The sequence below is a fragment of the Perca fluviatilis genome, chromosome 23 (genome assembly GCF_010015445.1).
Source record: "Perca fluviatilis chromosome 23, GENO_Pfluv_1.0, whole genome shotgun sequence".
NCBI lineage: Eukaryota > Metazoa > Chordata > Actinopteri > Perciformes > Percidae > Perca > Perca fluviatilis.
In genome coordinates, this window is record NC_053134.1 from 2,838,309 (window position 1) to 2,860,734 (window position 22,426).

The following is a 22,426-nucleotide window of genomic DNA, read 5'->3' on the forward strand; positions in this document are numbered from 1 at the left end:
ACACCCCAAATCACCAGAAAAAGTGATTTTTTTTTCATAATATGGGCACTTTAAAGGATGTTTCTGTTTCTGTGCTTAATGCTCGGTGGCTCTCAGTCGTTTCCACAGACAGACCTATACACCTGTACGGTTGCAGTTTTAAAGGCTGCTCTTTCCTGTCATCTGTCTAATCTAATGAGGGACGTAACGAGACGCGCTGAAATCCGATTTGAGCCGCCAGAGTGTCCGGACTGAGACGCATCTGTCGAAAATCGCATTTCAAATAATCTCCAAATGTGGTTTGAAACCGATTTTAAAAAGAAATCTCATTTCATGTTTTTTTTTTTTGCTGTCCAGACTTTTCTAAACTCAATCTGGATATACCAACATCAGATTTAAGATGGCAGTCAGAGCAGGGACTTGATTGATTGATTGATTGATTGATTGATTGATTGATTGATTGATTTTGAAGCTGTTTTTTAAAGTTTAAAATGTTACAGTGTAGTTTATGCTGAAACATAGAATCTGCCAAATAAGCATCAATGACAAAATACAAAAAAAAAAGACTTAAAGACTTAACAAATAACATTTCCAGGGCCACACGGATTCTGGGGACGCATAATTTCCACATATTTTTCTAATAATAATTTGTTGAACGTTAACACGTCTCGACCGCGAGCAGAAAAACTGATTTTTAATTTTAAAAATGTAATTAACTTTAAGAGTCTGCAGATCGCGTTTGGTTCTGCTCATTTCTGCTGACTTTATTTCATTTTAACAACCGAAGGATTGTCTGCTTTGAATACCAAAAACCTGCAACAGCAACATTGTGATCGGTGTGTGTTCTCAGGAAACCCTCCGCATGTCAACACACACTCTCTACGTTGATCTCATTTGGGCCATTCATTTGGGACTAAAACACACACACACACACACACACACACATACAAACACACACATATATAATTGTACCCTCAGCCTGCTGGCATGGCAACCGCAATCACCCGGCATGGCGACCCACTTATGATGTCATCGGGCGAGGCGTTTCTTTTTTGATTGGCTGGGTGATGAATGGATGCTGAGCTGAGCGGGTTAGTAAGCTGACAATTACCTGAAACACAGAGAGAAGCTAGAGAGAGGGAGAGACAGATAGAGAGAGGAGAGACAGAGAGAAGAGAGACAGAGAGAGGGAGAGGCGAGAGAGAGACATAGAGTGAGGAGACAGAGAGAGAGACAGAGAGAGGGAGAGGCAGAGAGAGAGACAGCTAGAGAGAGGGAGAGACAGATAGAGAGAGGGAGAGGCAGAGAGAGAGACAGATAGAGAGAGGGAGAGACAGATGGAGAGAAAGAGAGACAGATAGAGAGAGGGAGAGACAGAGAGAAAGAGAGACAGATAGAGAGAGGGAGAGACAGAGAGAGAGACAGATAGAGAGAGGGAGAGGCAGAGAGAGAGAGAGAGAGGAGAGGCAGAGGGAGAGAGAGGAGAGACAGATAGAGAGAGGGAGACAGATAGAGAGAGGGAGAAGCAGAGAGACAGATAGAGAGGGAGAGACAGAGAAAGAGAGACAGATAGAGAGAGGGAGAGACAGAGAGAGAGAGAAAGAGAGACAGACATATAGAGAGAGGGGGGAGAGACAGATAGAGAGAAAGAGAGAGACAGACATATATAGAGAGAGAGACAGAGAAAGAGAGACAGAGGGAGAGAGAGGGAGAGAGAGGGAGAGACATAGAGACAGATAGAGAGAGGGAGAGGCAGAGAGAGAGACAGATAGAGAGAGGGAGAGGCAGAGAGAGAGACAGATAGAGAGAGGGAGAGACAGAGAGAGAGACAGATAGAGAGAGGGAGAGACAGATAGAGAGAGGGAGAGACAGATAGAGAGAGGGAGAGAGAGAGAGAGACAGATAGAGAGGGAGAGACAGAGAGAGAGACAGATAGAGAGAGGAGAGACAGAGAGAGACAGATAGAGAGAGAGAGAGACAGAGAGGGAGAGACAGAGAGGAGAGGCAGAGAGAGAGACAGATAGAGAGAGAGAGACAGATAGAGAGGGAGAGACAGATAGAGAGAGGGAGAGACAGATAGAGAGAGGGAGAGCAAAGAGAGACAGATAGAGAGAGGAGAAGCAGAGAGAGAGACAGAAGAGAGAGGGAGAGAGAGAGAGGCAGATAGAGAGAGGGAGAGACAGATAGAGACAGATAGAGAGAGGGAGAGACAGATAGAGAGAGAGACAGATAGAGGGAGAGACAGAGAGGGAGAGACAGATAGAGAGGGAGAGACAGATAGAGAGACAGATAGAGAGAGGGAGAGACAGATAGAGAGAGGGAGAGAGACAGAGAGAGAGACAGATAGAGAGAGGGAGAGACATCTGGACGAGATGCAATACGACAGAACACCAAAAGATCATAAAAAAACCCCATTTTTACAGCTGAGAGAAAATGAAAGATGTCACATTAATCACACAGTGACAGTGACGACAGTAATGTCCTCATCTGTGAGACAGATTTACTGGACAAATGTCTCCTCAGATGTTCTCCATATTCAATCCATCTTTATTCATAAAGCACTTCTCAGTGGAAGCAACGTTATGTGTGAAACCTCCCCAGACCAAACGGTGGTAACATGGTCCGATGAAAAGAGGTGGTCTGATATTAAGTTATGTTAATTTTGGATAAAGATCTTGGTTTGGGGTCCAACTCAGAAGTTACACCCCAAAAATTGACACTTTTCTGTCTCTTTTTGACGACACTTTTGGCGCTTTTTTCAATGTTTTGGCTGTTTGTTTTTTTACGTTTAACGCATCTTGTACCTTATAAACACCACTAACAAACTCATTTCCACTAGTTTTACCCTTATTGTTGGAATTCATGGTCAATAAACCTCATTTTTAGGAAATAACCTAATTCTTGATTTTATAAAAAAAGCAGCAATTGGCCAGTTTTGATTATTACGTACAGTACAGTCCAAAACTTTGAACACACCTTCTCATTCAATGAGTTTCCTTTTTATTTTCATGACTATATACATTGTAGATTCTCACTGAAGGCATCAAAACTATGAATGAACACATATGGAGTTATGTACTTAACAAAAAAGTGTGAAATAACTGAAAACATGTCTTATATTTTAGATTCCTCTAAGTAGCCACCCTTTGCTTTTTTTGATAACTCTGCAAACCCTTGGTGTTCTCTCAATGAGCTTCATGAGGTAGTCACCTGAAATGGTTTTACCTTCACAGGTGTGCTTTGTCAGGGTTAATTAGTGGAATTATTTTCCTTATTAATAAAAAAAGCAAAGGGTGGCTACTTAGGAATCTAAAATATAAGACATGTTTTCAGACTTTCAGGTTTAAATAAAAAAGAACAGAAGTTGCCGTCGGTGCACGATCCGTTCTGCGCATGCGCGAGGTAATACTGTGTTACTGAGGATACGACCTGCACGATCTGTTCCACGCTAGCCTCCACCGGGAAGCTAACGTTAGTTTAGCTAACAGCTAATTCAGCTAACCGCTAGCTGACAGCTAGATTCAGTCTAAAATAACAATAAGTCAAACTTAATGGGAGAAGCAGGCTACAGCTACATTAAGACTTTACAGTAATAACAATAAAGACAAATATTGAGTGATTGTATTTTAAATGAGCACAAGTAAAGTAGAGCTGACGTAGCAGCTGTTATATATGTTAACGTTTTATTTTGAGGGTCTTTTAAAGTTATTTATAAGCTACCCATAACCTCAAGAATTCAATACAAGATTGCCCTCATCACCCACCATTGCATCTACAACAACGCCCCGCAATACCTCAAAGACCTCATTATCCCTCACACATCTACCCGTAACCTCCGGTCCCAAAGTACAAACCTCCTCTATCAGCCCCGCTCAAGACTCCGCACCATGGGAGATCGAGCCTTCTCCATCACTGCTCCTCGCATCTGGAATTCCCTCCCTGAACATCTGAGAAAACCCCAGTCTGTGGACACCTTTAAAAAAGAGCTTAAAACTGTTTTGTTCAGGCAGGCGTTCTTAAGTTGTCCTTAGGCTTTGCAGATATTATTTTTTTTGCACTAAACTGCTCTTTTAGCTGTTTTTATGCGTATTTTACATATGTATTTTTCTTTTTTGTAATGCGTTTTAATGTGGTTTCTGTAGCACTTTGAGATTCTTTTATGAAAAGTGCTTTACAAATAAAATGGATTATTATTTATTATTATTATTACATGCTGTCTCAGCTAGCGGTTAGCCGAATTAGCTGTTAGCTAAACTAACGTTAGCTTGGCTGTCGACCGGAAGCGTGTAACAGATCATGCAGGGTCGTAAATCCTCGTGCATACAGCTCATGCGCGAACGATTTGCGCACGTGCTGAACTGATCGTGCAGGCAGCACGGATCGTGTACCGACAGATGCAGATGGTTTATTCTTATTTGTATTCTTTATTTTAATAAGGACAACACACATTAATCAACATTTCTGTTAATGTGCCGGTGTTAGCCAGTCCGCTAATTTTCAACTGTAGTCTTTTGGCCAGATGATGTTAGACCAGAGCAACAGGAAGCAGCAAGACATTAGTACAGGTTAAACTACACAGACAGTAGTCAACAAGACACCACAAAGACAGCTAGAGCAACCAATCAGCTTTCTCAGTATAAGCCATGCAGAGCTACAGGAAGCAGCAGGACATTAGCATGGTTACACATCAAGAGTATTCAGTATAAGAAGCAATGCAAGCATCTAAGATCTGCCTCAACACAGATACACAGCTAAAGAAATAAAAAAAGGTGCATAACGAGCACAAATACATAACTAAATACAAAACTATACAACTGATATGATAAAGCAAAGTCAAGTAAAGAAATGGGAAGTTAGGAGAGAAGGAATCAAATAAAAAAAAAGAGTCTCAGACTGAACTAACAGCGAGTGGAAAGAGGTAGGTCTTTAAATGCGATTTAAAATGTTTCATTGTCAAACATGAAATCATTTAGTAACACCTGGGAGTCCATTATAGCTTTATACTTTACTTAATACCACAGCCACTTATTAAGGGACGAAGGAGAGGCACAATAACCACATTTTTAATATGCAGTTTGCTGCCCAGCATTCAGCAATGAAATCAGAGGTACTTGTACTTTAGTTGAGTCTTCTGTCTGCCACTTTCTACTTCTACTGTACTACATTCATCTGACCACTTTAGTTACTAATTAAAGGGGTGATAGAATGATTATATAGGGTTTTCACACTGTTCCTTATGGTCTCCTAATGGGGTATGTAACATTAGTTGGGCTGAAAATGGCCTGGTTTATATTTTATTGGCCCTTATGCATCCCTGTGTTTTGGCCCTATTTGTAACAAGAGCTTTTCTCCTAAATATGGTATGGTCATGAATATTTAGATGAGCTGCGCGCTGATTGGTTGAGCCTTATCCCCGTACACAAACGCAGAGACGCGCGCTGATTGGTTGAGGGAATTGCCATGCGCACACATTAGAGACGCGCGCTGATTGGTTGAGCGAATCCCCAATACACATACATTAGAGGCGCGACAGAATCTCATATTCCAGGCACTGCAATGTTTCCTTACCAAATTCACTTCTGAGACTTTTTTATGCGAGAAATCAACTATATAAAGCTCAAATATGGGCCGTTTTACGAAAATGGATGGCTAATTGCAAATTTGGTAAAACTGTGTGTCGGAGTTGAGCAGCCGGTGCTGCCTGTGTTGCTGCCTCGCCACCCGGTCTGCTGTGAGCTTGATTGAGCTCCGGCAGCCCACAGCACCTCATACCCGCGCAAAGTCACCGCTTGGGCTAATGGACTAGCTACCAAACAACGCTGCCCTGACAGAGCTCCAGGGCCTGCAACTCCCCTCTTCCTGCTAGCTAAATGGCCCGTGTGTGAGAGTGAGAGCGCTTGTTACACCAGCAATCTCTTACCACATGTTACACACACGTCACGCCACTTATACAACATCTAACTAAAGGTCTTATAAAGCTAACAACGGTGTCCGATTTCAAGTTAATGAATATTTGTGAAGACTAGGGGTTTCGTTAGCTGCAACTGTCCCTGCAATCCTAGCTACAAATCACGGATAGTTAGCTTCATTTTCGTCATAATTCGAGTATATTTACATTTTGAATTTCGTCACGCCACTTATACAACATCTAGCTAAAGGTCTTATAAAGCTAACAACGGTGTCCGATTTCAAGTTAATTAATATTTGTGAACATTAGCTAAGGGATTTGAAACCAAAACCAAAATCCTCCAAACGATTCCGATAAAGAAACGATACCGATGGAATCGTAATTTTTGAACCGATTTCAAGTAGGAATCGGTTCTCGATGCCCAACTCTAACCCCCCCGACCAACCTCCCTACGCTACGGCTACGGCTTAAAATTCAGACACAATCGCTTGTACAACACGCCAATAATGGCGTACGAATTGGCGTGTCACACAAACGCCACTTGATGAGATCATTCTGAATCTGGAAAGGTTGACATGTGAAAACATCAAACATGCATTTTAGATGAAGGAGATGAGAGTATATCCAGTTATTCCTCCAACTGTGTGAACGGGACGCAGGACTTTTCTGCCCACAAGTTAATATAAAAAGAACATTTTTTTAGATTTTGGGTCAGTTTTGCACCTCTAGTGATATCCTTCCCTGATGGAGACACATGTTGTTATTGTCTTATGTTTCATTTCAATGTAATATTGTTCGTTTTCGTTGAGCTGAAATGGTTGCAATAACATCAGTTTAGGTTGCAATCACGACAACTCCCCCCCCCCATGCCAAGCCCATTTTGTCTGTGTACCAATCCCACCGTCGCCATAGCAACCTGTTACTCCACAGTAACGAGCCAGGACACCAAATCAGCCTCCTGCTATGAGAAAGCTGCGTGTGAGGTTTTGTTTTGGAAGCTGGAGCTAAACTGAAGACGAAAGAGAGCCGATGCAGACCCCCCCCCTCCTCTGAGCCAATCAGTGTCAAGCCTCGTTTTGACCTTGTTACAGCGCCCCCTGCTGGGTAATTGCCGCCAGAACGCCAGAGCAACACAAATCGACCCGATCCAAATCTGATCCGTCTAGGCCAGTGGTTCTCAAACTTTTTCTTAATAATGTACCTCATTTGAATTGTGTTTTTAAGCCAAGTACCCCGTGACCAGCGATAGATTTACCAAACAACAGCAACATGTAACTGAAAAACATTTAAATGCTGATGGAAAAAGGCAACAAAAAAGTCGGTAAAAAGAAGGAAGTAAGGCAAGAACAGGTATGAATAGTAAATAGGACTATTATAGGTACAAATAGTAGCAAAAACAGCGACAGACTTGTAAAAAAAAAACAGAACGAAGACAAACTTCGAAAAAAGTGTCAAAAACCTTGAAAAAGGAGGAATTGTTTTTGAAAAAAGCGACAAAAACTTAAACTTGGGTTAAAAAAAGAAGACAGTAGAAAAGAATGAAGGAAGGAAGGATGCAAGAACTGGTCGAAAATAGTGACAAAATGCAAGAAAAACTTTGAAAAAGTGCCAAACTTAAAAAACAGAGACAAAAAAGAAAAGAAAAAAGTGCTCACATACCCCCTGCAGGCCTCCAAAGTACTCCTTGGGGGTGCACATACCCCCTGCAGGCCTCCAAAGTACCCCTTGGGGGTGCACATACACCCTGCAGGTCTCCAAAATATCCCTTGGGGGTGCACGTACCCCCATTTGAGAAACAATGGTCTAGGCCATTAAAGGGCTACAAGTAACTACCGTATTTACCTTCACAAAAGTGCTCATTTTGCCGCTGACAGACTCAGATTAGTATTCTAAGTGTCTGACAACATTATGGAAAGGATCCCTTCGGAGATAGACCTTTAAAACCTCTGTAAGACCTTTCTGTTTAACCAGAAACCGCTCTGAGATCACTAGCACTAAACCCACCAGACTCCATTTAAAAAAACAATACTTTTAGCGTGTATAGAGCCAACATATTTTCCCATGTAAATTGGTAAACTATGTGTTTATTCCACCAAAACTAGAGTCTTGATGGTTGGAAAAGTGGAAAGACGACCCAAAACGGCTTTTCATAGTTTTTTTTTGTTTCAGTCGACTTTGAATGAAGTGTATTTTACAATGCTAAAATTACTGTTTATTTACATGGAGTCTGGTGGAGTTTACTGAACGCGATTAGAAGAATAATCTGAGTCAGTGGCAAAATGAGCACTTTTTTGAAGGTAAATACAAGTTGGACAATTGCCCTATTAACTTACATTTTAGCTTGTTTCTCTGCTGCAGACTGCATTGATCTCGCTTAAAGTGCTCATGTTATGCTCATTTTCAGATTCATAATTGTATTTAGAGGTTATATCAGAATAGGTTTACATGGTTTAATTTTCAAAAAACACCATATTTTTGTTGTACTGCACATTGCTGCAGCTCCTCTTTTCACCCTGTGTGTTGAGCTCTGTTTTAGCTACAGAGTGAGACATCTCACTTCTGTTCCATCTTTGTTGAGAGTCGCATATGCTCAGTACCTAGGTAAGGACTACTAGCCAGTCAGAAGCAGAGTATGAGGGCGTGCCCTGACAGTACCTAGGTAAGGACTACTAGCCAGTCAGAAGCAGAGTATGAGGGCGTGCCCTGACAGTACCTAGGTAAGAACTACTAGCCAGTCAGAAGCAGAGTATGAGGGCGTGCTATGCTAGCAGCTAGGTGAGCATTATAAGCATGTGTTCCAAAGTGACCAGGTTTGTCTCTGAAGTAAAGGCTGGACTACAGTAGAGCTGTTTGGAGCAGTTGGTGAACAGTGTTTTCTGTTGGAGATGGTAAGTCCCTTTGGGGGGGACTTTGGACTTTTTCTCTTTGTAAACCTATAACATGCACAAAAAAAAGATATATAACACAATAAAGGAAAGAGGAAAAAGCCAAAAAGCATAATATGAGCACTTTTATACTGGACCAATGTCAAAGATTGTAGTTCCCATCAGTCACTTAGACACAAAAACATAATAAAATAGGGTTGAAAAGAACGGTAGTTACCCTTTTAACGATGTGCAATGTGAGGAGAATTAACCCCGTAACTGTTCCTCTGTCAAAGCAGCGGTGTTGGCATCTAATCTGTTTTCCTGTCTCTCAGTGTTCGTACGTGCCCCCCTGTGAGAGGGACAACCAGAAGAACAAAGACAGCGTCCTGTGGTGGGAGGATTACTTCACCAAAGAGGTCAGCAGCCAGTCCTTCACGTGCTTCTTCAACCAGCAGAGGAGGTGAGACACGCACACACGTTCACGGCGCACTCTATTTTAAGGTGCGATGCTGATTCATTGGAAACCGGGGATGTGTGATGCTGTGAAGTTTTTCCTCGCTGACAGATCACTGTTGCCGCGGGAGATTACACTCGGCCTGTCTTAACCTGCAGCATTGCACGGGCTTCTTTTTTCACACATCCCTCAATTTGCTGCCCGCGACCTTCTGACCCCACATAAGACACCTTCGACTTCAATTTGACAGTCCTTGTAGCTTCCACTGTCAGGCATCTTGTGAAGTATATTTTTCACAAGAAAATATAATTGCTGCAGGAGACCGGTAAAGTCTATTTAACCCTTGTGTCCATGTAACTCTTGTGTTTTTCTGGGTCGAACTTTCAACATTTTGTTCTTCTTTTTCTTTTTCATACTTTTTTGGTGTTTTTTTTTTTGTCAATTTTGTCACTTTTTCAGATGTTTTTTTTTTCTTCACTTTTTTTCCAGTTTTTTTGTCACTTTTTTAAACAAGTTTTTGTCACCTTTACGATGTTTTTGATTATTTATTTATTTTTTTCACTTTTTTCAGCGTTTAAAAAAAATTAATGTTTTTGTCGATATAATTTTCTTGAGTTTTTTTTTTTTTAGCTTTTTCAAACATTTGTCACTTTTTTCAACGTTCTTTTATTTGATGATTTAATATGATTTTCTTTGAGTTAGGCCAGCTGATACCGATTTTAGCCGATTCCGATTTCATTTTTTCTAACCACTTTACAGCACACATACAAATATTTATTTTCTATCTTTTCTTTAATAGAACATTTTACATTTTGCACAGAAGATAGAAGATGTTTTGAACAGATAATGGATCACTATAAAATAGAACTATATAAATGACTCCTGGTGTGGGACATTCACACACATCTAAAGAGCAATGTTAGAACCATTTCCTTCTTTTCACATCTAATATCAAACTAAAATAAGTGATTCTGGTTCTTGGTGTGGTCCCTCCACGTCCTACTTTCTCCTTGCAGGTGTTGCATATTGCAAACTTGTTATCTTCTGCACACACGCTGAAGAATGTCCAAACAGCTGACATGTTCTAGTAGTTAATGAAACCGATGGAACTGATATGCATTTACAGTGTAAAATGGAAAATCTTTAAGTCCAAATTAAGATTTGTGGAGTTACAAACTCCAACACAAAAATGTGTTTAAATGTTTTAAGCAATTATTTAATAAATGAGAAACTTTGAACATAATCCCCAGCAACAGATAGTCAGACTCAGTGGTGAGTGAAACCAGAGCAGAGGGACAGACACAGAGCTGTAGCCGAGCCAAAGTAGAACACTTTTTAATTAACTATCTTTATCAGATAATCTGCAAACTGATAATCAGTCTATCTCTAGTAAAGATAATGTGTCGGGTGACAGTGGACCAGTTTACTTAAAGATGAACAAGTAGAATATATCTGGTTCCTTGATTAAAAGTGAAAAGGTCCGAGAAGCATGTGGACATAAAATCTGAATGAGCGAAGTCAACTACAGCTCCGAAAACGAGCCGTTCTGCATAATTAGTACTTTTGACTTGATACTTTAAGCGCATTTCGATCACAACACGTCTGTGCTTTTACTAAAGTAACATTTTGAGTTCAGGACTTTCACTTGTACTAGAGAATTTAGACTCAAATATTTCTACTTTGACTTCAGTAAATTATCTGAGTATCTGTTTCTTCCACTTCTGTTTAAAAACAATCTGCAGAATCAAACTGACAGAAAAGTATTTCACCAAATGAAAAGATGATGATGGCCGTAACGTGAAGTGGTTACGGTTAAATTATCCTCCAGACTCCTGTGCTTCTATTGTGAGGAGCAGGGTTCAGGGTGTCAATTAAAGTGGGAATTCACAGTGGTGGTGATGAGAGCTTTGAAACCAGCTGCTCCTCACCACTTCTCAGCTCGTATTAGGTGTATGAGAACAACATCACACACAAACTATAACCACTGCAGTCTTCACCAGATCCTGAGCGTGCAAAACAAACCCTGAAATGGGAATTCACACGATGATTAATTAACCCTTTGAGCCTGTCTAAGGTGGTTTTGACAATTTATGGTATTATCTAACTACTCAAGCTCAACATCTGGGGGGGTTTGAGATCTCCACTTTTGAGCAAAATTGAAATTTTGAACGTCAAATACTTTATATTTCTGCATTCTGGTGAATTTTTCTGCAACAATTTATGGTGCAGATGTCTTTATTTATGTAAAGGGAATTATATCAAAAGGGTTGTACTTAGTGTCTTCATTAATCAGAGGTGTGTTTTGGGCGTAACATGCAATCAACCAATCAGAGATCAGCACCCATTCCCTTTAAAAGCCAGGTGCATTTGGACCTTGGAGCATTGCTGTTATGATGGAGGATTTACACCCTAATATTTTTATTTGTAATCTTCTGCATGTGTGTGTGCTGCTGTGCGTCCCTGTGTGTGTAACAAGCATAGTGTGCGCACGCTGTGCACGAGCCTAGGAGCATTTTACTAATGCTCTGTTAAAATAACAATGAAATGCTGCGTTATTGACTTTAGACCAGGTTTTTGTTGGTCAATGGCGCGATCACTTCCCGCTTCCTCAAGATAGCAATACTCCTTGAATGCTGAACACACCTCCCTGTAAGACCAGCACGGCCAGAATGCACCTGAACACACCTCCCTGTAAGACCAGCACGCCCAGAATGCACCTGAACACACCTCCCTGTAAGACCAGCACACCCAGAATGCACCTGAACACACCTCCCTGTAAGACCAGCACACCCAGAATGCACCTGAACACACCTCCCTGTAAGACCAGCACGCCCAGAATGCACCTGAACACACCTCCCTGTAAGACCAGCACACCCAGAATGCACCTGAACACACCTCCCTGTAAGACCAGCACACCCAGAATGCACCTGAACACACCTCCCTGTAAGACCAGCACACCCAGAATGCACCTGAACACACCTCCCTGTAAGACCAGCACGCCCAGAATGCACCTGAACACACCTCCCTGTAAGACCAGCACGCCCAGAATGCACCTGAACACACCTCCCTGTAAGACCAGCACGGCCATGGGCCACTGATGGGCGCCGGTGCATTTGCTATTCAAACGACGTGGGCGCTGGACGGGACATTGACAGCTGCGTCCGTCTTAAACTAGCAAAGACACTTGTGTCGGGCTTTGCGCTGCACCCGGTGCAAGATAGAGCCCGGAGTCTGTCAGCGGCAAAAACTGAATTTTTACTGGACACTAACTGACGCTGAACATTTGCCCCGTAGGGTTACATTGCATCCCGGTCTGTGGCTTACCGTTACAGCGATCTCACTTAATACTGGACCAATTTCAAAGATTGTTGTTCCTATCAGTCACTTACATACAAAAACATGGGGGAATAGGGTTGGAAAAAGAACGAAATTACCCTTTTAAGACATCATAGTACAAAGGACCATGTACTGTATTTCAAACAAAGTCCCACACCAACAACTAGAATAATTCAAAAGCATCCAGCAGACACAATAAACCCACAAACACAAATAATTCAGTTTACAACCCCCATCATTCAAATTTCAGTCAAAAACTGAGTTGTGATTTGAGCGTGTCCTAAATGTGTAGTTGACCAATCACTACTTGTTGTAAAATTAAGTTTCTGTTAATCCAGGCTTACCAGCCTCTGTCACCTCGAGGATATTGAGTTTGCATAAATACTGGTGCTGTCAAACGATTAAAATATTTAATCGTGATTAATCGCATTAATGTCATAGTTAACTCGCAATTAATCGCACATTTTTATCTATTCTAAATGTCCCTTGATTTCTTTTTGTCCCATTATTTTTTCTTATTTTAATGCTCTTATCAACATGGAGAAGTGGATCGGCTTGCTTTGTGCTTTTGTCGCCTGGCTTTGACGAGGGGGGGGCGGAGAATTGGCATCAGCTGTGGGCTCGGCCATCAGCTGTGGGCTCGGCCATCAGCTGCGAGCTCGGCCATCAGCTGCGAGCTCGGCCATCAGCTGTGTGATCGGCCATCAGCTGTGTGTGTGCTCGGCCATCAGCTGTGTGTGCGCTCGGCAAACAGCTGTGTGCTCGGCCATCAGCTGTGTGCTCGGCCATCAGCTGTGTGCTCGGCCATCAGCTGTGTGCTCGGCCATCAGCTGTGTGCTCGGCCATCAGCTGTGTGCTCGGCCATCAGCTGCGGGCTCGGCCATCAGCTGTGGGCTCGGCCATCAGCTGTGTGCTCGGCCATCAGCTGCGGGCTCGGCCATCAGCTGTGAGCTCGGCCATCAGCTGTGTGCTCGGCCATCAGCTGTGTGCTCGGCCATCAGCTGTGGGCTCGGCCATCAGCTGTGTGCTCGGCCATCAGCTGTGTGCTCGGCCATCAGCTGTGTGCTCGGCCATCAGCTGTGCGCTCGGCCATCAAGTGGTATTTCAGACTGGACGTGCTGCGATGATAGCTCAGTTCACAACGACAAAACACACAGATCACTTTGGTCTTGTCAATGGAACCATTTGGCAACTTTTTAAAAGTAAAGTTTCCATTCAGAATTTTATTGGCGTCCATTTCGGCGTCTCGCGCTCGCCATCCACTCAAAACCTAACGTTAGCGTGCTAGCTACTCTTTGGCCGGCTCGCGAGCCCAAACCAGTGTGCGCGGAGTGCCTGTTGTTGTGTTTCCGGTCTAGCTAGATCCGGTGTTGTAGTTGTAGTTTTCCTAATGTTACTAGTTGTTGGAACAGCATGTGAAAAAAACTACAAAGTTTGCTCGGCCAAAAAGAACGTTAATCTAGCGATAAAAAAAATTGACACCGTTAAAATGGGTTCGCGTTAACGCTGTTAATAACTCGTTTAACTGACAGCACTAATAAATACTGCAATGACATATATAAAAGGAGCAGGTCGACTGGTGTTTAAAGAACCTTATCATATCTTATATAGGTCATGTTGGCCGGCCCCCCTTTTTTTTTTTAAATGCTGTGACCGAAAATTGTTGAGGCGGAAGGAGGAAAGAGATCTCCTTTAGCGTGTCAGCTTAATCCTCCAATTATTCACCGACGACGCTTACCTGTGACCTTGGCTGGTTTTATTTTTATCTCTGCACCAGAAGGATCCGAATGAGGGAACTCTGCTTCGTAAATGAGGGCCCAGGGGGGGGGAGCTCGGTGATGCTGCAGATAAGATATTATTTAGTGTTTTAGAGAAAAAGAACTGGAGCACTCAGAAGGTTATGTTTCAAGACGAGGGAAAACACAGTTAGTCACTTGATTAATGGGCTTGTTTCAGCGGTGGCGGGACAGTTAGATCCCTGAAACCTTCCACTGCAACTTTACACAGTGGTGGAAAGTTCAGTTCGGTTCATTCCAACTTTGATTTATACAGTATAGCACGTTTAAAAACAACATAGTTGACCAAAGTGCTTAACAAGCTAAAAAAAAATAAAAAATGATAATATACACAAACAATACATAATACACAATAACCAACAATAGAGAAAAGGACAAGGGGCCCTATTTTAACGATCTAAGCGCCTGGAGCTGGTGTGTTTAGGGAGTGTCCAAATCCACTTTTGCTAGTTTGAAGGCGATAAAAAAGTGTCCGTGTGCCGGGCGCCTGGTTCTAAAGGGTTGTCCTTAGTGTCTTCATTAATCAGAGGTGTGTTTTGGGCGTAACATTCAATCAACCAATCAGAGAGCAGCTCCCATTCCCTTTAAAAGCCAGGCGCGTTTGGACCTTGGAGCATTGCTGTTATGATGGAGGATTTGCACCGTAATATTTTTATTTGTAATCTTCAGCGTGTGTGTGTGTGTGTGTGTGTGTGTGTGTGTGTGTGTGTGTGTGTGTGTGTGTGTGTGTGTGTGTGTAACAAGCATAGTGTGTGCACGCTGTGCACGAGCCTAGGAGCATTTTACTAATGCTCTGTTAAAATAACAATGAAATGCTGAGTTATTGACTTTAGACCAGGTTTTTGTTGGTCAATGATGCGATCACTTCCCGCTTCCTCAAGATAGCAATACTCCCAGAATGCACCTGAACACACCTCCCTGTAAGACCAGAATGCACCTGAACACACCTCCCTGTAAGACCTGCATGCCCATGGGTGCAGGTGCATTTGCTATTTAAGCAACGTGGGCGCTGGACGGGAAACTGACAACTGCGTCGGTCTTAAAAGACACTTGGTTCGGGCTTTGCGGGTGCAAGATAGGACCCAAGGTGTCAAAGCTCAACTTGAATTGAAAGCCAATGAATAATAATGGGTCTTAAGCAAGGACTTGAACGTTTCAGCGGTCCGAGCTGGTCTTATAAGAATCGGTAGACTATTCCAGAGGTTTTGGAGCACTGGGCACATGGAGGAGCATCTGATTGGACGACCTCAGTGCTTTGACAGGTGTGTGGACATGTAAAAGCTCCGATAAATAAGAAGGTGACAACCCATTTAAAATCTTACAAACAAGCAATACAATTTTAAAATCAATCCTGAAACAGACAGGAAGCCAGTGGAGCGAGGCCAAAAATCTAAGTTAATTTATTGAGGTACTTTACTTGTAGCGTAACTCTCCCCAAAATGCAACCTAGGGTCTTTTTGTGAATATACCCAAGTCAAACTTTCGTTTAAAAGCATAATACAATATCACCAGGGGCTCTACACATGAACCCCAGCATTGAGAACATTTTCAACAACTCACCGTAGCTGTTGGTTTTTCCACTTCAAAAACATTGGGGGGAAAAACCTACAAAAAGGCGCAGAAATAAATTGACAAAAACATTGGCAAACATTTAAAAAAACATCGGGGGGGAAAGCAACATAAGTTTTGAAATAGACGACCAAAACGTTGGAAATTTTTTTTTTTAAACCCAAAGTTGCACAGTCGACGGGAAGACATCACATGGGTTAAGAGACATTTCCAACGTCACACAACCTTTTGGAATATGAGCTTTGAATATTCGCTGATTAGTTACGAAGCTTACAAGCACCAGAAATGGTATTCGAGACAGTCCTAGTTAGAGCTGGGCGATATGGAGAAAATCAAATATCGCGATATCTTTGACCAAAAACCTCGATATCGATACCGCAACGATATTGTAGTGTTGACTATCGGTGCTTTCACAAAATATTTACACAATGAGATTTTAGATAAATAATCATCAGTAATGTGGATATAATGACTAAGTGGGTAAAGGCGAATAATAGAACAGTTACAACAGTCTGGTAGGTTCATGAAAGTACATCACTTTACTGTAATGCAGCCTTTAAAACCAGGAAAAGACACTTATGTCATATCATGATATCCAAAATCTAAGACGATATTTAGTCTCATATCACGATATCGATATAATATTGACATATTGACCAGCTCTAGTCCTGAATGAATGAATGAATGAAAGTTTATTCGGTTACTGAACATAGAACGGAATATATGTACAGCAAATTCATTAGAAACAAGAAACAAGTTCTAGTTATAAGCTGCTGTACAGTCGACACACATTATTGAGTGATGAAACTGTAATTTCATTTTTTTTGTCTTTCTTACTTCTGTGATTTCAGGCCAGACGACGTGCTGTGGCGCCGTTCCCACGACACCAGCGTCCTGCTGCACTGCGTCCTCTGGCCAATGGTGTCGCTGCTCCTGGGCACGCTCATCGTGCTCCTGACGGTGTGCGCGCGCTCCCTGGCCGTTCGCGCCGAGGCTCTCCAGAAGAGGAAATGCTCCTACGAAGTGTGCCAAGACCTGTCCTCCTCCTCCGCCGCCGCCGCCGCCTCCGGGCCCTCGTCTCGCCGCGGCAACAACAAGGTCGACGACCCTCTCACGACGAACTCTGACCTGGAGATGTCCTCGCCGACACGGACCCTGCCGCTGTTCGCGGTGCCGGTGAGACGCCGCGACCGGGAACATTAGGACGAAACGGAAAAAAGCTGTTCGTGGAATAGAATCGGGATGCTTACGAGCCAGTGGGCCAAGACGACTAAACTGGCTGAGGACTAGGGTTGGGTACCGATTGGATTTTTACGATTCCGATGCTGAACCGGTACTTTTAAAACGACTCCGATTCCTAAACCGATTCTTGAAAAACTGAAAAATGTATGGTTTTACGTCCGTTTTGGTGAGCCCATAGGGGAAATATGGCATTTTAAAAGTAGCTCTACATTTACGGTAGCTATAGCTAACGGTATAGACTACAGAGGAAGTGGGATATTTTTACGTCCGTTTCGGAGCTACAGAGGGGCAAAATATTTCAGTCGACACATTCAGTGGAACCGAAATGAGGAGCCGAAATTTACGTTCTAATCCGGTCCGATTCCTACCGGTTGCAGTAGGAATCGGTTCCATAGTGGAACCGGGTTTCGGTACCCAACCCTACTGAGGACGCCACCAACAACCCAACCGCTCTCTGGCGTGGTTTGTGTCATCGGAAGTTTTAAAACCAGCAGCGATTAGGAGAAGAGGATGATGGGAAACCCACCCTGTTGCCTATAGATTTCAGCAGAGACATCAGCACCTTTCCCCTGGTTTTAACTAAAGATGTTCCGATACCATTTTCCCAATCCCGATACTTGAACTTGCGTATTGCCGATAACTGAGTACCGATCCGATACCGGTGTGTTAAAAAATATATATATAGAGAGAGAGAGAGAGAGAAAGTGCCGCTACAGTACCGTTACAGCCGTTCCCCGGCTGCAGAGATGCAGAGAGCCGAAGACCCAGAAACACTGACCAATCAGAGAACACCGGGAGTTTTCAGGGGGAGGTCTTAAAGAGACAGGCAAAAAAACTTGAAGTTTCAGGCTGAGGGTGAATACAGGTCTATTCAGACAGACAGTAAGAGAGAAATATGTTTTTTGAAAATGACAGCATGTAAACATGTTCCAGTAGAGACCCAAAATACAAGTATGTACCTGATAATGAGCTTAAGATGGGACCTTTAAAATCATAGGATGTCAACTTCTTTCCCCAATCAAGTAAGTGCATATATATATATATATATATATATATATATATAGGTATATAGGTATATATATCATATCAACCTGAACAAACGCAAACCATGAAAGCCATCGAACCGTCTTTATTATCACATGAACAATGAAAGTCTTTTATTATCCAGTTTGACAGCGAGTCATAACGGAAAATTAACATAAATAAACTCCTTTTAAAAGTAGATGTTCTTCAGGGCTAAATTACGTGGTATCGGATCAGTGCATAAACTCCAATACTCGCCGATACAGGACGTACGTTTTAGGCAGTATCGGAGGCTTTTTTCCGACACTGGTATCGGAACAGCTCTAGTTTTAACCCAACAAACCAGACCAGTGGATCTGGACTGGATCTCTTGGAGGCTGCTGAGTTAAATCCTCTGATTATAATCAGCATTTCTTCTGCGTTAAGGGTCCTAAACGAAGGGTTGTCATAGCGACACGTGATGCTGCGATAGATGGTACCGTGGATTGTGTGTCCGGAACAGTGAGACAAACTTCATGCAAAAGGACTCAACTCTTCACTGCGCTCTTAACTAACTGTAGCTCTTCTATTAATGTAGTTTTCCCTTTGAGTCCCAGTAGCCACAAATGTTGATACATTAGAGAGCCACAGTCCTGACACCTCATCAGGCTTTGCTGCTCCTCTAGCTTCTAAGACTGAAGAATGCAATCCTTCGTTGAGGGGTTTCTTCCATCCGTCTTTCTCCATACATTCATTCATTTCATTGAGTTGCGAGGAACCATGCACTATATTAAAGATATCCATTCCCACAGCACTGATTCCATCGATAACAGTCGTGTCATACTAATACAACACACAGTACTGTTCATGTACATGTAGATTTTTTCTCCAGTCGCTTCTACTTTGCTGTTTTTTTTTTAATTAGTGCAATAACATTACACAAAGAACACAGGGCCATTGGTTCATTAACCCTTGCGATGTCCTCCGTCTGTTTTAACGTTACCTGTTTATGAAACATAAAGTATTAATTATCACTATAATTCTTGCGTTACATGTTCTTAGCCAACTTCATTCCAACTTGTTACCACTAGTTTTACACCTCTTGTTGGAATTCAATGGTCAACAAACTTCATTTATATGAAATTATACCTAATTTCTTTCCTAAACCCAACCGTTTATTGTTTTCCTAAGCGTGTGACGTTGGTCACCGTCGTGTTTGTGTCGGTTTGTTTTTTCTTCGTGTTTTTTTTTGTGTTACTGAAGCCTTTCCCAATTTTCTTTTCCTAAACCCAACCTTGTTTTTTTACACGCGCGTGTTCGATTTCCCCCCCTTCCATTTAAAACAAAATAACTGCGAACTGTAAATATATTTTAAAAATATATATTTATTGTATTTAATTAAAGTGCATCAACATAAACAAAATTGCAAAGGCAAACCCTTCCTCCAAGTGAAAAGTCACCGTGCAGTGTGCAACAAAGATCGTTAAACATCCAAATTATTTATACTGTATTTGGATTGAAAAAAATCTGAAAAATCGATTTTTTGAAAATATGAATCGATTTGACCTACCAACTCGATTTTTAAATCAAATCGATTTTTTTCCCAGCCTAGCGCGACGCCACGTGGCGTGCATGTTTACATTCGCTGGATACAGCGTAGATATACACGTGGAAAGCTCAAAATGCGTACAGATAACACGCCATTTGGCTTTAGGAAAGTGGCGTGTATGTTTACGCGAAGTCACGATGCCACGTTGTGCACTGATTTTAAAAAAAAGAAGCAAAGTAGAAGTGACCGGATTAGTTGTTTTCGTGGGATAACAGGTGATTGATTTGTGATGCAACCCTTGTTCCTTGGGTGTATTCCTTGGATGTACGTGGATAAATGAGCGTCTACAGCACTTTGATACCATTCAAACCCTGCGTGAGTTAAACGACGATTCATTTCTTAGCATCCAAAAAAACTACAGATTTCTTTTCCATTAATTTCGAGTTTCTTCTGTTTCCATGATATCCACCACCGCTCTATTTAAATGTTGTCTTGCCATTGTTACAGTCATGTTCTTTATTTCTAAGATGTATGTTTTGGGGCATTTTATTTATTTTTTTGTATTTATTTTACTCTACGTTAATTTACAGTCCTCGGCTGGAAATCGGCTGTGGCTAACCACGTTTATAGGTCCTGTAGGTAGGATTGTGAAGATCCAGGACTTAGCCAAAGTCACAACTTCTCAGTCTCTCCCCCCCCTTTCCCCTAAAGCCCAAAACGATCTCCTAAGCCCCTCCCTCCACAAGGGAGAATGAATGCGTGTGCATGAGCAGTGATTGACACGCAGTTAGACACCCCCTCTGGCCCTGATTGGTGCATCTGAACAGTTAGACACCCCCCTGGCCCTGATTGGTGCATCTGAACAGTTAGACACCCCCCCTGGCCCTGATTGGTGCATCTGAACAGGGAGCGGTGGATTTTTGTAAATCTCACTCCAGGCTGTAGGTGGAGCCAGAGGAGCTGGATTTATTTTAAATGACCTGCTTCATGTAGTTCTACTGGAACATAGGGTCAGTTTCAGCAAATATGACAGAAAGGTAGTTTTATAAGGCTTACCTACTGCACCTTTCAGCGGCAAAGGTCTCAGGTGTGGAAATCCCAACTCCTTAAAAATTACGTTCTCATACGACTAAACTGCCCTCTCGTCTCGTTTCGAGGGAGGCGTATTTTCTAGTAAGATCCTTTTTATTAAACCAGAAACAGCCTCGAAATAACCATCGCCAGACTCCATTTGAAAAAACAGTAATTTTATCATCGTAAAACACACTTCCTTCAAAGTCAACCGAAACAAAATAAAACAATAAAAAAGCCGTCTTGGTTCATCTTTCCACTGTTGCAACAATCACCACTCTGGTTTGGTTGAAATAAACCCTTAATTCACCCATTTACATGTGGAGATATGCTGGCTCTATACACGCTAAAAGTCCTGATTATTTACATGGAGTCTGGTGGAGATATGCTGGCTCTATACACGCTAAAAGTCCTGATTATTTACATGGAGTCTGGTGGAGATATGCTGGCTCTATACACGCTAAAAGTCCTGATTATTTACATGGAGTCTGGTGGAGATATGCTGGCTCTATACACGCTAAAAGTCCTGATTATTTACATGGAGTCTGGTGGAGATATGCTGGCTCTATACACGCTAAAAGTCCTGATTATTTACATGGAGTCTGGTGGAGTTTGGTGATGGTGATTTTGGGGCTGTTTCATGTTAAACTAAAAGGATCTTACTCTTTAACTAAAAGGTCTATCTCTGTAGGGATCCTTTCCATAATGTTGTCAGACACTAATATAATAATCTGAGCCTGTCAGTGGTGAACAATTGTCCAATGTGATTACACTACAACTATTGTTTTTGTGGGTAAAATAACATTCAAAGGCCGAGACTAAATTACTTTGCTGCCACGCAGCAGAGTCCACAACAGATCTGCTATCACTGAACATGATTCATCCTTTATCAGAGGGAGTTTTTGATCTTAAAGTGTCCAAATTCCCAACACCACCCATTCCTACAGTCTAAAAATTACCTACACGTTGCTTAGCAACAGCCGCAAGGCCGAGTGATGTCGCTGCCAATGAGAAGTGAAAAAACAGCCAAACTTGAAGTCTGCGGCTGCTTCAGGTCTCTGTGTGAACCGACTGTTGTTGTAAATACATCTTTCCTCCTCAGGTTTAGATGTTTTTTGGATCTTTAATGTTGCTGTAGCGAGTTCTGTCTGGAAAAGTGTCTCGGATTTGTGTTGTTGATGTTTGAGTTTGACCTGAGCGGGAGTAGAACCAGATTTATTTAAAAAAAAAAAGTTTAGCCTGTCCTTTGCAAAGTAAACAAGCAGTGAATGTAAAATGTTAAATTAGTTATTTCTCCTGAGGCATAATGTGCAGGAAACTGTGTTTTTAGGTTTTATTGTTCTTAAAGGGACGGTTCAGAGTAATTTCACCCTAGGGTCCTTTGCATCATGACCTCAAGCCAATCCCACCCCCCCAACCAGAAGCTTTTTGTCCCTTGGTCTACCATTGGTCGAGTTAGCGTTATCAGCCGAATGGCTTAGTGCAGGCGCTAATGGAACCAAAGGTGTATCTCGTAAATTACCCCACTAATTATGACCAGAATGGTACCAAACTTCTACAGTAGTACAAATAGGTTCTGTACTAGAGCTTAGATCGGGCCGAAAAAATCAAGCCCAACCCTACCCCGAGACACGTTGTGTCCGAGACCGAGCC

The 22,426-nt window shown here is 42.2% G+C and overlaps 1 protein-coding gene across 1 annotated transcript in view; it reads left to right on the forward strand.

The window, feature by feature from the left end:
• The window catches only part of LOC120553800 (calcium-activated potassium channel subunit beta-4-like), a 59,199-nt gene extending 39,842 nt beyond the window's left edge, over positions 1 to 19,357 (forward strand). Inside the window, exons 3-4 of the mRNA XM_039792515.1 lie at positions 9,087 to 9,214; positions 16,761 to 19,357. Coding sequence (XP_039648449.1) covers positions 9,087 to 9,214; positions 16,761 to 17,112 — 480 coding nt within the window. The 3' untranslated portion in view covers positions 17,113 to 19,357. The remainder of the gene's footprint in view (positions 1 to 9,086; positions 9,215 to 16,760) is intronic.
• The last annotated feature ends 3,069 nt before the right edge of the window (positions 19,358 to 22,426 follow it).